Source organism: Oncorhynchus clarkii, chromosome 6 (assembly GCF_045791955.1).
Source record: "Oncorhynchus clarkii lewisi isolate Uvic-CL-2024 chromosome 6, UVic_Ocla_1.0, whole genome shotgun sequence".
Lineage (NCBI taxonomy): Eukaryota > Metazoa > Chordata > Actinopteri > Salmoniformes > Salmonidae > Oncorhynchus > Oncorhynchus clarkii.
The window spans coordinates 31,787,378-31,799,927 of record NC_092152.1 but is presented as its reverse complement, the minus strand read 5'-3'; the positions used below and the strand labels follow the sequence as shown (position 1 = coordinate 31,799,927).

Here is a 12,550-nt window from a genome sequence, read left to right as displayed (position 1 = left end):
GTTGGCTGTACCTGCACCAAAACTCCAGTAGTTTTCCTTCATAGCTTGTTCTCCAACTTCTTTTTAAATAGGGAGTCAATTTTTCAGCACTTTTATTTTCAATGCCTGATCAAAACTTTGTTCCCCTTTGTCCCTCTGCAGTATATGATGAGCAGTATGTTTGGAATATGGAATCTTAATAAAATTACAGTATAGAATCGCAATACATTGTATTGTGATTGTATCTGGAGGTCCCTAGCAATTGCCATCCCTAGAGATTAGGGTGCAGTTTGGGATGCATACGAGGCTGAGCCTCATCTGGGAGGGGAATGGGTACAGGGCTCAAAGTAACCAGGGGAGAGAATTTCAATTTCATGTGATTTAGATTTTATAGGCCTAGATTCTTATCCTAAAATCATTTGCTTGGCTTTGTCTTTTATATCCTTGACACCCCCCCCCCCCCCTTCCTTCCACTGCCCAGATATGTTCAGGCGAGTTGTACGAGCGAGCAAATTCCGTCATGTCTTCGGCCAGGCGCTGAAGAATGACCAGTGCTACGACGACATCAGAGTGTCGAGGGTCACATGGGACAGCTCGTTCTGCGCCGTCAACCCCAAGTTTGTCGCTATCATCATAGAGGCCAGCGGAGGCGGGGCCTTCCTGGTCCTCCCTCTTCACAAGGTGAGTCTGGGGTTATTGACTATAAACACTGCATTGTGTGGATCTGTCAGTGGGTTTCACAAGGAAACCTGTGTCAAGCGACAGAGGGTTTCTACATTCATATGGGCATGTGCACTTTCTGCCTGAACAGATTTGGTCTATGGCCTAGTTTGACTGATCCTCACTGTCTGTGGCTTTGAAACATACTTCAACCCTGCTCCATCCTACACACTTTGGCCTGGGCCAGGCTTTCAACGCCCCCTGGGTATTCAACACGCCCTTTCTGTAGGGAACAACCAGGCCTGTCACACACAGCACAATTTACTGCTGACATACTCACACACACCCAGGGGAAATCACACTTTGGCCACCTACAAATTCTAACATTGCAGTTTAAAAACACAACTTTTTGTGTGCGTTCATATTTTCCTTAATCATTCATGAGGATGAAGTAACAGCATCTCGGAGGCATGTTTCGGGCTGTGGTTGAGGACAGACAAGACGGGGGGGGATTTCGAGCTGCATGACTGTAGTCTCTGGTGGCCTGTGTGAGTGGGTGAGATGAAGATGGTTTTTGACAGGCTGGGTTGCTTAGCAGTGCAGGCAGCAGTACCTACTTGTGGTGGTCAGGGGAGATAGACTGCAGACTGACTGGCCCAGATGTGAGAGACTGACACTTTGGTACAAAACTCTATTCTGGGGAAGATCCTATAGAGCACTTTCTGTGTTTGCAAACATTGCCGCACGAGGTGGATGCGTGCAAGTTGGTGGCAGAACACAGGGGAGTTCTTGTAGAACGCCAGCAAAAAACAGCCTCTGTACATGTTGCTTATGAGTGCGTTTCCAACTACTTTTGGATTATAATTGGATTTTAAGGCTCGTATGAATGTCCTGCTTAATATAATGTTTGTCATCGTCAACCAACTGCATTATACTTGTGGGGCTGTAGGTTGCCTAGTGGTTAGAGTGTTGGTCTAGTAACAGAAAAGTTGCAAGTTCGAATCCCCGAGCTGCCAAGGTAAAAATCTGTCGTTCTGCCCCTGTACAGGGCAGTTAACCCACTGTTCCTAGGCCATCATTGAAATAAGAATTTATTTCTTGACTGACTTGCCTATTTAAATAAATAAATAAATACAAATACACTTAAACCGGTAAAATGGCTCTTTGGCTAGCTTTTGCTACAGCCTATGTCAGTGAGCATTAGCTTTCTCGCTAACAACTGCTGCAGCCATCATTTATTTTGCAACGATCACAAGCAAGAATCAGAACTTCATTGTGAGCGCATGAGACCCCAAGAAGTGATTTTGTTTAGAGGTAATAACGTAAATCTAGGCTGTTGGATGGGCGCAGATAGCTTTCTTACTGCAGCCTAGAGTCGTGTGTGACGTAAGTGTGTCGTGTTCTGGAAAGGGGTCTATTAATGCTGTCATTGTATCAACTCATTTTCTTAATAGTAACTCGTTTTCTTTTCAACTCTTCTACATTTTGAACAGAAAGAAGCCCATGTCAGCCCAGAGGCAGTTCAGCTTTAATGACAGGACTCTAAATGACCCCGTCTTAAAAGATTCACAGTTCATTCTCAAATATGTCATTTATCGTCTTCCCTCAGGGTGGGACAAAACAGTACCGTAGAATGCTGTAGCAGCTATCATTCAACTTTTTGTTCGTTGTGCCTGTAGGCCTTCTCCTACGTCCTCAGTGACGGGATGACACGTGTTAAAGTGTCAATGAAGTAAGAGGATCATATTACTTAAGGGGTGTTAGGGTATTTTCAGAGGAAAGCATCCAAACTGGGGTCAGATATTTGATACAAGCAGGATGAGGAAGAGATGACGTCTGAGACATGGACACAATATGAATGCGAACATGGGAGGACAGAGCGAGAAGTGTTACAGTGCCTTTGGAAGCTAGGGTACTCCACATGGACAGCAAAGGCCACCCAGACAAGCTTTTGCTTTCAGCTTTGCCCTTTTGTAGCAGCAAGGTGGTTTTCCATTGAAAATGTCTGTTTTGCGTACAGTAAATAAACGTTGGCATTTCAGATTTCGTTACAGGGAGAACAATGTCTGCACCACTGGGATGATTGTCAGCTCTCCCTGAGTTGAGGGTTAGGAAACCTCACATAGGCTGGCTGGCTCTCTCATTTATCATAGTGTTGTGTACAGCACAAACTGAACCAAAGACCTCTGGGGACGGAACCTCCCTGTTCTGCTCACCTCCATATAAGGGTCCTTGAAGAGCTCAGACCACTTGGGTCAGACACTCGTTGAACCCAACGGGGGTAGGGGGGGGACTTTGTTCTGGAATGTCCCTCTGTAACCCCATTAGGTATTATTACGTTGTCATTAGTGTTCAGTAGTCTGGTTGCACCAGACATACGCCCACCCACATAAACATTAGAGGTCGACCGATTATGATTTTTCAACGCCGATACCGATTATTGGAGGACCAAAAAAAGCAGTTTTTATTATTATTTTTTATAATAATAAAATAATACTGAATGAACACTTATTTTAATACATCAATAAAATCAATTTAGCCTCAAATAAATAATGAAACATGTTCAATTTGGTTTAAATAATGCAAAAACAAAGTGTTGCAGAAAAGTAAAAGTGCAATATGTGCTATGTAAGAAAGCTAACGTTTCAGTTCCTTGCTCAGAACATGAGAACATATGAAAGCTAGTGGTTCCTTTTAACATGAGTCTTCAATATTCCCAGGTAAGAAGTTTTAGGTTGTAGTTATTATAGGAATTATAGGACTATTTCTCTCTACCATTTGAATTTCATTAACCTTTGACTATTGGATGTTCTTATAGGCACTTTAGTATTGCCAGTGTAACAGTATAGCTTCCATCCCTCGAACCAGGAACACAACGACATCAGCCACCATCGAAGCAGCTTTACCCATCGCTCCACAAAAGCCGCGGCCCTTGCAGAGCAAGGGGAACAACCACTGCAAGTCTGAGCGAGTGACGTTTGAAACGCTATTAGCGCGCACACCGCTAACTAGCTAGCCATTTCACATCGGTTACACTAGCCTAATCTCGGGAGTTGATAGGCTTGAAGTCACAAACAGCGCTGTGCTTGTGAAGAGCTGCTGGCAAAACGCACAAAAATGCTGTTTGAATGAATGCTTACGAGCATGCTGCTGCCTACCATTGCTCAGTCAGACTGCTCTATCAAATCATAGACTTAATTATAACATAATAACACTCAGAAATACGAGCCTTGGGTCATTAATATGGTAGAATCCGGAAACTATTATCTCGAAAACAAGACGTTTATTCTTTCAGTGAAATACGGAACAGTTCCATATTTAATCTAACGGATGGCATCCATAAGTCTAAATATTCCTGTTACATTGCACAACCTTCAATGTTATGTCATAATTATGTAAAATTCTGGCAAATTAGGCATCCAAACTGTTGCATATACCCTGACTCTGCGTGCAATGAACGCAAGAGAAGTGACACAATTTCACCTGGTTAATATTGCCTGCTAACCTGGATTTCTTTTAGTTAAATATGCAAGTTTAAAAATATATACTTCTGTGTATTGATTTTAAGAAAGGCATTGATGTTTATGGTTAGGTACACATTGGAGCAACAATACGCACCGCATCGATTATATGCAACGCAGGACACACTAGGTTAACTAGTAATATCATCAACCATGTGTAGTTAACTAGTGATTATGATTGATTGTTTTTTATAAGAAGTTTAATGCTAGCTAGCAACTTACCTTGGCTTCTACTGCATTCGCTTAACAGGCAGTCTCTGCGTGGAGTGCAATGAGGCAGGTGGTTAGAGCGTTGGACTAGTTAACTGTAAGGTTGCAAGATTGAATCCCCCGAGCTAACAAGGTGAAAATCTGTCGTTCTGCCCCTGAACGAGGCAGTTAATTAACCAACTGTTCCTAGGCCGCCATTGAAAATAAGAATGTTCTTAACTGACTTACCTAGTTAAATAAAGATTAAATAAATCGGTGTCCAAAAATACAGATTTCCAATTGTTATGAAAACTTGAAATCGGCCCTAATTAATCGTCTATTCCGATTAATCGGTCGACCTCTAATAAACATATGCGCACACCCACATAAACATGCGCACAAACACACTGCTTGGTGGTGTTACTGTTTTTCTGGTCCAGCAGTGCCCCAGTGTCAGCCAGCCAGGGCTTGATATACCCTGTGTGACATACAGTAAGTGATTTTTTTGTGTCTGTCTGATGTTGACAGGTCTGTGAGCAGGGCAGTGGGCCTTGTCATCTGACTCTGGCTTTGACACAGCTTTACAATCCAGCTTCCGCCTGCCTGTCCCACTCCCAGGTCCCAGATCAGCTTCTGATTCTCTGACTTCTGACAGATGATTCTGCTGTGGGTTTGTCTGACTTTGTACAGTAAGGGTGTGTTGGCAGAACATCGTCTGCTTTGACTGGTGGATTAAAAGTGGACAGGGAGCGTGATGGCTTTATGCGCAGATTAAAGGGTAATTTCCTCAGGCTATGGGTAAAAAGATAACTCGTTTTCAGATCTGCCTAGATACTGTCTGGCAGTGTAACTGGTGTGAAATGGCTAGCTAGTTAGCGGTGCGTGCTAGTATTGTTTTAATTGGTGACGTCACTCGCTCTTAGACCTTGAAGTAGTTGTTTCCCTTTTGTGCAGCGATTAGGTAACGATGCTTTGTGGGAAGCAGTTTGTGTTGAGGGTCCCTGGTTCGAGCCCAGGTGTGTGTGTGTGTGTGTGTGTGTGTGTGTGTGTGTGTATATATATATATATATATATATTTTTTTTTTTGACCTTTAGTTAACTAGGCAAGTCGGTTAATTAACTTCTCTAGGGTAGGGGGAAGCATTTGGAGTTTTGGATGAAATGCCTGCCCAAATTAAACTGCCTGCTACTCAGGCCCAGAAGATGGGAAATGCATATAATTGGTATGATTTGGATAAACACTCTAAAGTTGCAAAAACTGTTAAAATAATGTCTGAGTATAACAGAACTGTTTTTTTTTAGTTTTCTATTCAATGCCATTACAGTATCCATTGACTTAGGACTCAAATTGCAGTTCCTATGGCTTCCACTAGATGTCAAGTCTTTAGAAATTGTTTCAGGCTTGTATTCTGAAAAATGAGGGAGTAAGAGCAGTCTGAATGAGTGGACCCTGCAGTGTCAGAGCTTTTTCATGCGCACGACCGAGCGTACCTTTCTCGTTTACCTTTTATATTGACAACGTTATTGTCCAGTTAAAATATTATTGATTTATTTAGGCTAAAAACCACCTGAGGATTGAATTAAACATCGTTTGACATGTTTCTATGAACTTTACGGATACAATTCGGATTTTTTTATCTGCCTGTTGTGACTGTTTGAGCCTGTGGATTACTGAAGAAAACGGAGGTTTTTGGCTATAAAGAGACTTTATCAAACAAAAGGAACATTTATTGAGTAAATCAATGTTTTCTGAGTGCAACCATATGAAGATCATCAAAGGTAAGTGATTCATTTTATCTCTATTTCTGACTTGTGTAACTCTTCTACTTGGCTGGTTACGGTTTGTAATGATTTGTCTCCTGGGCGATGTTCTCAAATAATCTTAAGGTATTCTTTGCCGTAAAGCATTTTTGAAATCTGACACCGTGGTTGGATTCACAAGAAGTTAATATTTAAACCTATGTAAAATACTTTTATTTTTTCTGAATTTTTATAATGAGTAATTTTTATAATGAGTATTTCTTAACCCTAGTGAGGTTAAGAACTTATTCTTATTTCCAGTGACGGCCTAGGAACAGTGGGTTAACTGCTTTGTTCAGGGGCAGAACGACAGATTTTCACCTTGTCAGCTCGGGGATTCGATCTTCCAATCTCTCGGTTACTATTCAAACGCCCCAGTTGGGGCGAGGAGCGGGACGGAAGTAACACTGTTACAGCTGCATGGACTAATCTCCTTGGAATCTTGTGGGAGATTTTCTTTTAATGTCCTATCAACAGGCCATGCGCTGAAACTCTAAGTAAGAAGAGTTAATATTGTTTCAAATTGCCATTTTGTGTTTTTAAATATTTGGCTTGTGGCTTTTGTTTCCACAACATGTCAAAATGAAACGGGACAGTAATCTTTTAGGACGGGTCCATTTGGCTGCTTTCTCTATCACCATATAAGCTTAGAGAACACGCATCTCTATGGCAGTGTGGAAAATGTTACTCTGCCAACAGAGAAGTTAGACTGCATTAATATAAACACTGCAGTTTCAGGGTTGTAAATGGCTTTTTGACTGGGACAAAACCCCTACACACCATGATGTTCAGAGGTAGCCTGTAACTTCTCAGCCTCATAGCAGGGTTCAGATCAATTTGTCTACGTATATCTGTCCGACACACACTGCCTTCTCTGCTCTTTTGCTGGGTCACACACACGTACTCACACTAGCCCATGTGACAGTGCATCTGGCTGGCTGGCCCATCTTCCCATGCTGTGCTGTTCCCAGTCTGTGTGGGCAGCCAGCTGCTCTGGGCCTTTGTCCCAGGCCTACTCCCAGCCAGGCCCATTCGGCCGGGAAATCCAACCCCCAGAGTATGACCCTTCTGAAATGCACTTTGTGGCTCTTCATATGTTCTACATCCACATCCAGTATTGTTGGTGGTAAGTCAGAAGAACCACAGCAACCCTCCAATTAACTTTAGGTTTGAGCTTTGATTAATGGGCTTTTAGATTCACACCCAGTACTTTCCTGGCACTTTGCCTATTGTCCTAAGTGTGAGTGTGCTCGGACACGTTGGCCTGTGCTTGAGCTTGTGGAGCGAGGCTGTGTGTGAGGCCCGACGGTGATGGGGTTTGGCCTGTGACTTGGGCTGGGGCCTGTGCTATTGGTCAGTCTAGCGCCGGGATGGGCTGGGTCTGCCGTCTGTTTCTGTCTTGTGGTTCTGTGTGTAGGAGGGGGATCTTGTGGCAGGCCAGGTTGACTTAGCACCTCCTTGTTGCTGCCTGCCTCTTTGGCTGCATTGTCTCCTGTCAGGACAGATGGGGGACGTGTCTGACTAAACGCATGTGGTCTTCAACCCTCATGCTTTCAATCTCCTCCTTTCTGCCTCTGCGCCTGACGCTCTGTCATTTATTCCCTCATTTCCATGTGGAGGAAGCAGTGGGCGACTGAATGCTGTAGGAACTGTGCAGCGAGACATTCCTGCTTATTCCTCTCAATCTGCCGGGCCCTACTCTGGAGGAGAGGGGATATATCTCAATGAACCACAAGTTCTGATTTATATTCCCAAGCCTTGGAATCCCTCATTTTGATTCAGTCAAGCAGGAACTTGTTGAATTCTTTTTGGTGACTGGCTATTTTGTGTACTTGTGTTAAAAGACAGTTATTCAGACGTATTGAGGCAATAGGTTTAATCTGTCCATTCTGGTGATCTTTTGGGCTAAAACTACAATATGGGCTCATGTTCTAAACCAGTGGTTCAAACACTCATATTTGACCATGTTCTGTTTGGACCAATCCTCAATCTTTTAGCATCAGAAATCCCTGGGTGTGTGGACTGTGCTCACACAAATAAGTACTTTTTCACACACACACACACACACACACACACACACACACACACACACACACACACACACACACACACACACACCTACACACACCTACACACACACACACACACCCTAAGTCTTACACATGCAAAGGGTGGTATTATAAGGGTCTGCTGCTCAATCTTTATTCCAGGATCCATATTCTGCTACTGCTGTCACCACTGCTGCCGCTGTCCTGCTGACTGCAGATTTAACCATATATGGCCATTCACTGCTCCCCGCCTGACGGCCTTCCAGGACCATTTCCTCCCTGCCTTTCAATTGGCTGCTAGCATTGCCAGTTCTCTGTGATTTCAGGGATAGTCTGGAGAGGTAAGGGGGGGCCTAGATGAGAGATTCTTGAATCAAGTGGTGTCTCATTGCCATGTTCTGTTGGATATCAGGGACACTATTAGCGTCATTGGTTTTCTAATCGAAGGTTTAGGACTATGCTTGCTTGTTGCAAATTTTTATTATTTGTAAGACTTTCTGAATTGGATGACAGTTAAAAACTGGGAGTTCAAAAATAAATGTTTTTAACGCACTGAAATGGGAAGTCGGAGATTTCAGAGTTCCCAGTTGTTTTGAATATGGTATTTGTCTCAGTGGAGAGCGGGTGAGAGCAGCAGAAGGGTCTGTCTCTCTCGGTCCATGCTCTCTCCTTTCCTCCGGTGAGACAGACCAGAGCGAGGGGACACAGTCTTCCACCTGATGGTGGAACTCAAGTAGCATCTGCCTCGGGCACAATTTCACATTGTTCCTTTGACCAGATACTTTGACCAAATACTCCTCGATCTTAAAATATGCAGAACAAGCTGCTAATATTAAAAACACAGGGCTATCGATACACTTGGCTACTCATTCATTGCAAGTAGAGAAGCGTGTTATATTTTATAGTGTTGAATAAAAACAGTGATCATGCTGAATATAACATGGACATGAACTCACTCGTAAAAACAGCTCTTAGCTTCTCTGGTCATGGGTTTAAAGGCCAGAATCTAAATTTGCTGTGGCCAGGGTCGTGGAAACTGTAGGTATGCTCGGGGATTTGAGCTATCCAATTGGCCAGTGCAGTAGGGCGCTCTCGATTTAGCCACATCTCCCGGTCCACCGTGTAGGCAGAGTTGGTCTTTTCAGACAAATTTAACTTCTTAAGGCTGAGATTCTGTTAACGGGATCGATATGACAACAGCCAGTGAAAGTGCAGGGCGCCAAATTCAAACAAATCTCATATTTAAAATTCCTCAAACATACAAGTATTATACACCATTTTAAATATACTTTTTGTTAATCCCACCAGTGTCCGATTTCAAAAAGGCTTTACAACAAAAGCACACCATCTGATTTATGTTAGGTCAGTACCTAGTCACAGAAAAACACAGCCATTTTTCCAGCCAAAGAGAGGAGTCACAGAAATCAGAAATCGAGATAAAATGAATCACTAACCTTTGATCTTCATCAGATGACACTCATAGGTCTTCATGTTACACAATACATGTATGTTTTGTTCGATAAAGTTAATATTTATATCCAAAAATCTGTTTCAAAACAAAGTGATTTTGCAGAGAGCCACATGAATTTACAGAAATACTCATAATAAACATTCATAAAAGATACAAGAGTTATGCATGGAACTTTAGATAAACTTCTCCTTAATGCAACTGCTGTGTCAGATTTCAAAAAAGCTTTACCAAAAAAGCACACCATGCTATAATCTGAGTACAGTGCTCAGAGACCAAAACAAGCCATACAGATATCCGCCATGTTGTGGAGTCAACAGAAGTCAGAAATATCATTATAAATATTCACAGAACTTTGATCTTCATCAGAATGCACTCCCAGGAATCCCAGTTCCTCAATAAATGTTTTTGTTCAATAAAGTCAATTTATGTCCAAATACCTCCTTTTTGTTCGCGCCTTTAGTTCACAAATCCAAATTCACGACGCGCAGGCCAGACAAAGTCAAATTCCATTACAGTTCGTAGAAACATGTCAAATGATGTATAGAATCAATCTTTAGGATGTTTTTAACAAATCTTCAATGTTTCAACCGGAGATTTATTTTGTCTTTAGAAATGCAATGTAACGCAGCTACCTCTCACGGGAGCACTCCTGAATGAGCTCATGGCACTCTACCAGACCTCTTACTAATTCAGCTCTCATTCTCTCCTCCTTCACAGTAGAAGCCTCTGAAGACTGTTGACATCTAGTGGAAGCCGTAGGAAGTGCAATGGGACCAAATTTACACTGTCTTGGATAGGCAAAGAGTTAACGACAAACCTCAGATTTCCCACTTCCTGGTTGGATTCTTTCTCAGGTTTTTGCCTGCCATATGAGTTCTGTTATACTCATAGACATAATTCAAACAGTTTTAGAAACTTGTGTTTTCTATCCAAATCTACTAATAATATGCATATCTTAGCTTCTGGGCCTGAGTAGCAGGCAGTTTACTCTGGGCACCTTATTCATCCAAGCTACTCAATACTGCCCCAAAGCCATAAGAAATATGGTTCAAAATGGGAACAGTTTGTTTGCCTACCCGGTGCACAGGACTTCTGAATCAAGTGCACCTAGCAGCGGTACCGCCAAAAGCGGTAGGTGATCAACTAGGCATGCCTTAAAGATCAACCAGTCGCAATCGACCGGTTCGTGACCACTGCTATAAACATTTTTGTTAGTGGGCTTTGTAAGAATGGTGGGTCCAGGAGTCGTTCCTCTTGATCTCTATGACAAACACTTACCATGGGCAATAGATGTCCAGTTTCTTTCTCTCTCGCACTCCCTCTGTGTACCTGCAGGCTCTCTCCCAACCTGACTGGGACTGGGCAACCACATGTTGGTCTTGGCTCCTACCCTGCCGTCACTCATGCCTGGCCAGCTGTCCTCTGCTTTACCCCTCCATTACTGTGTTAAAGCTGGAGCAGACTTCCAGCCATTTAGTCAGAGCAGAGAGAGGGCCCAAGCGTGGTGTCCAGTCTGACTGTGCTGTACCCTCCCCTCTGTGCTGCAGTAAATCATGGAGACCAGCCCGGGGTCTGACTGGGCTGTAGCTGTGCTTTCAAGGCCATAAAGTCACAACGGGAAGTGGAAAAGTAAAAATAACCATGGTGCTCTGGGGGAAGCATGCTCTATAGGAGGGCTTTTACACGCGTCACATTCTGCTTGTAAGGATGCGCTTGTGCTTGACGCCTCTTTGATTTAGGTATTAAAAGTGTTATTTCTGTCATTCATTGTCCATAAAAAAAAGGTAATCTTGTTATGAGGTTCAAGCACATTTTGTGCAGCTTCACTTGTTGCTATGCAACTGGTCTGCTTGCTTGACACACGTTTTCTCACAGGATATTATACAGCACAGAGTCTAGTCCAGGTCCCTGGGTGTTCTGGTCATTAACATCAAAACACGTGTAGACCGTTAGGGACTGAGATTAGTCTTGAATGCTTAATTCAATCTAGCCTAGGCTTTATTTGATGGGTTGCCTCAATTTCGCATCAAGATTGACTGCGCTATTCAGCCCTGTTCTACTCAACAGGCTGTCAAATATCTCCACTCCCACCTCATCTACATGAACCACACTCCTTCCCTGTCTCCTGTCTCTCCCACCGGGCTGGTTGCCATGGAGATGATGATCAGCGGTCTTGTCTAACCATTCCTTGCTCTGCGGGTTTGGTCTATCTCAGGAGTAACTCTTTGTGCTCCTTGTGTTGTGGACGTGTTATGTGATGTCACTTTAACAGGCAGGCATGTAAAGGGGCTGTGCCAAGTAACTATCTCTTCACTGTGTTCCTACATGTAGGGATTCTTACAACTGCCTGGTCTCTAGCTAAGAGCACTATTCTCTCTACTTCTTCAGCGCCTATCCACTCACCTTAACTTCAACTTTGGCAAGTTCTGACCTTGTACCTTTTTTCTCCGGACTGTTTCCAGTTCCACATAGTTCCTGTGGTTACTGGATGACATGGGGGTAAATATTATGACAGTGTAATACGATTCAGGGCTGGCTGTGTCTTTGATACTGTACCTGCCAAGGTAGGTTGCCACAGGCCAGTCCTCCTACTGCTCCTTATTATCTCAATGATAATGTAGCGTAGTTACCGGTGTTAACCTGCATTTAGCAGTGGTGGAAAAAGTATCCAAATGTCATAGTTGAGTCCTTTTCCATTATGGTGTCTTTACTTTTACTCAAGTAAAAGTGAGTCACCCAGTAAAATACTGCTTGAGTAAAAGTGTAAATAGTTTCCAAATCCTTATATTAAGCAAACCAGACGGCGCCTTTTTTTTGTTGTATTTACGGATAGCCAGGGGCACGCTCTCACCTTCAGACATAATTTTCAGATGAAGCATGTG

General features: G+C 43.1%; 1 protein-coding gene across 2 annotated transcripts in view; it reads left to right on the top strand.

The window, feature by feature from the left end:
* LOC139410977 (coronin-1C-A) overlaps window positions 1-12,550 on the top strand; it is a 68,073-nt gene that overhangs the window by 31,884 nt on the left and 23,639 nt on the right. For both annotated transcript variants that reach the window (XM_071156718.1, XM_071156719.1), the window contains one exon: window positions 461-660. In XM_071156718.1, the coding sequence (XP_071012819.1) occupies window positions 461-660 (200 nt within the window). The remainder of the gene's footprint in view (window positions 1-460; window positions 661-12,550) is intronic.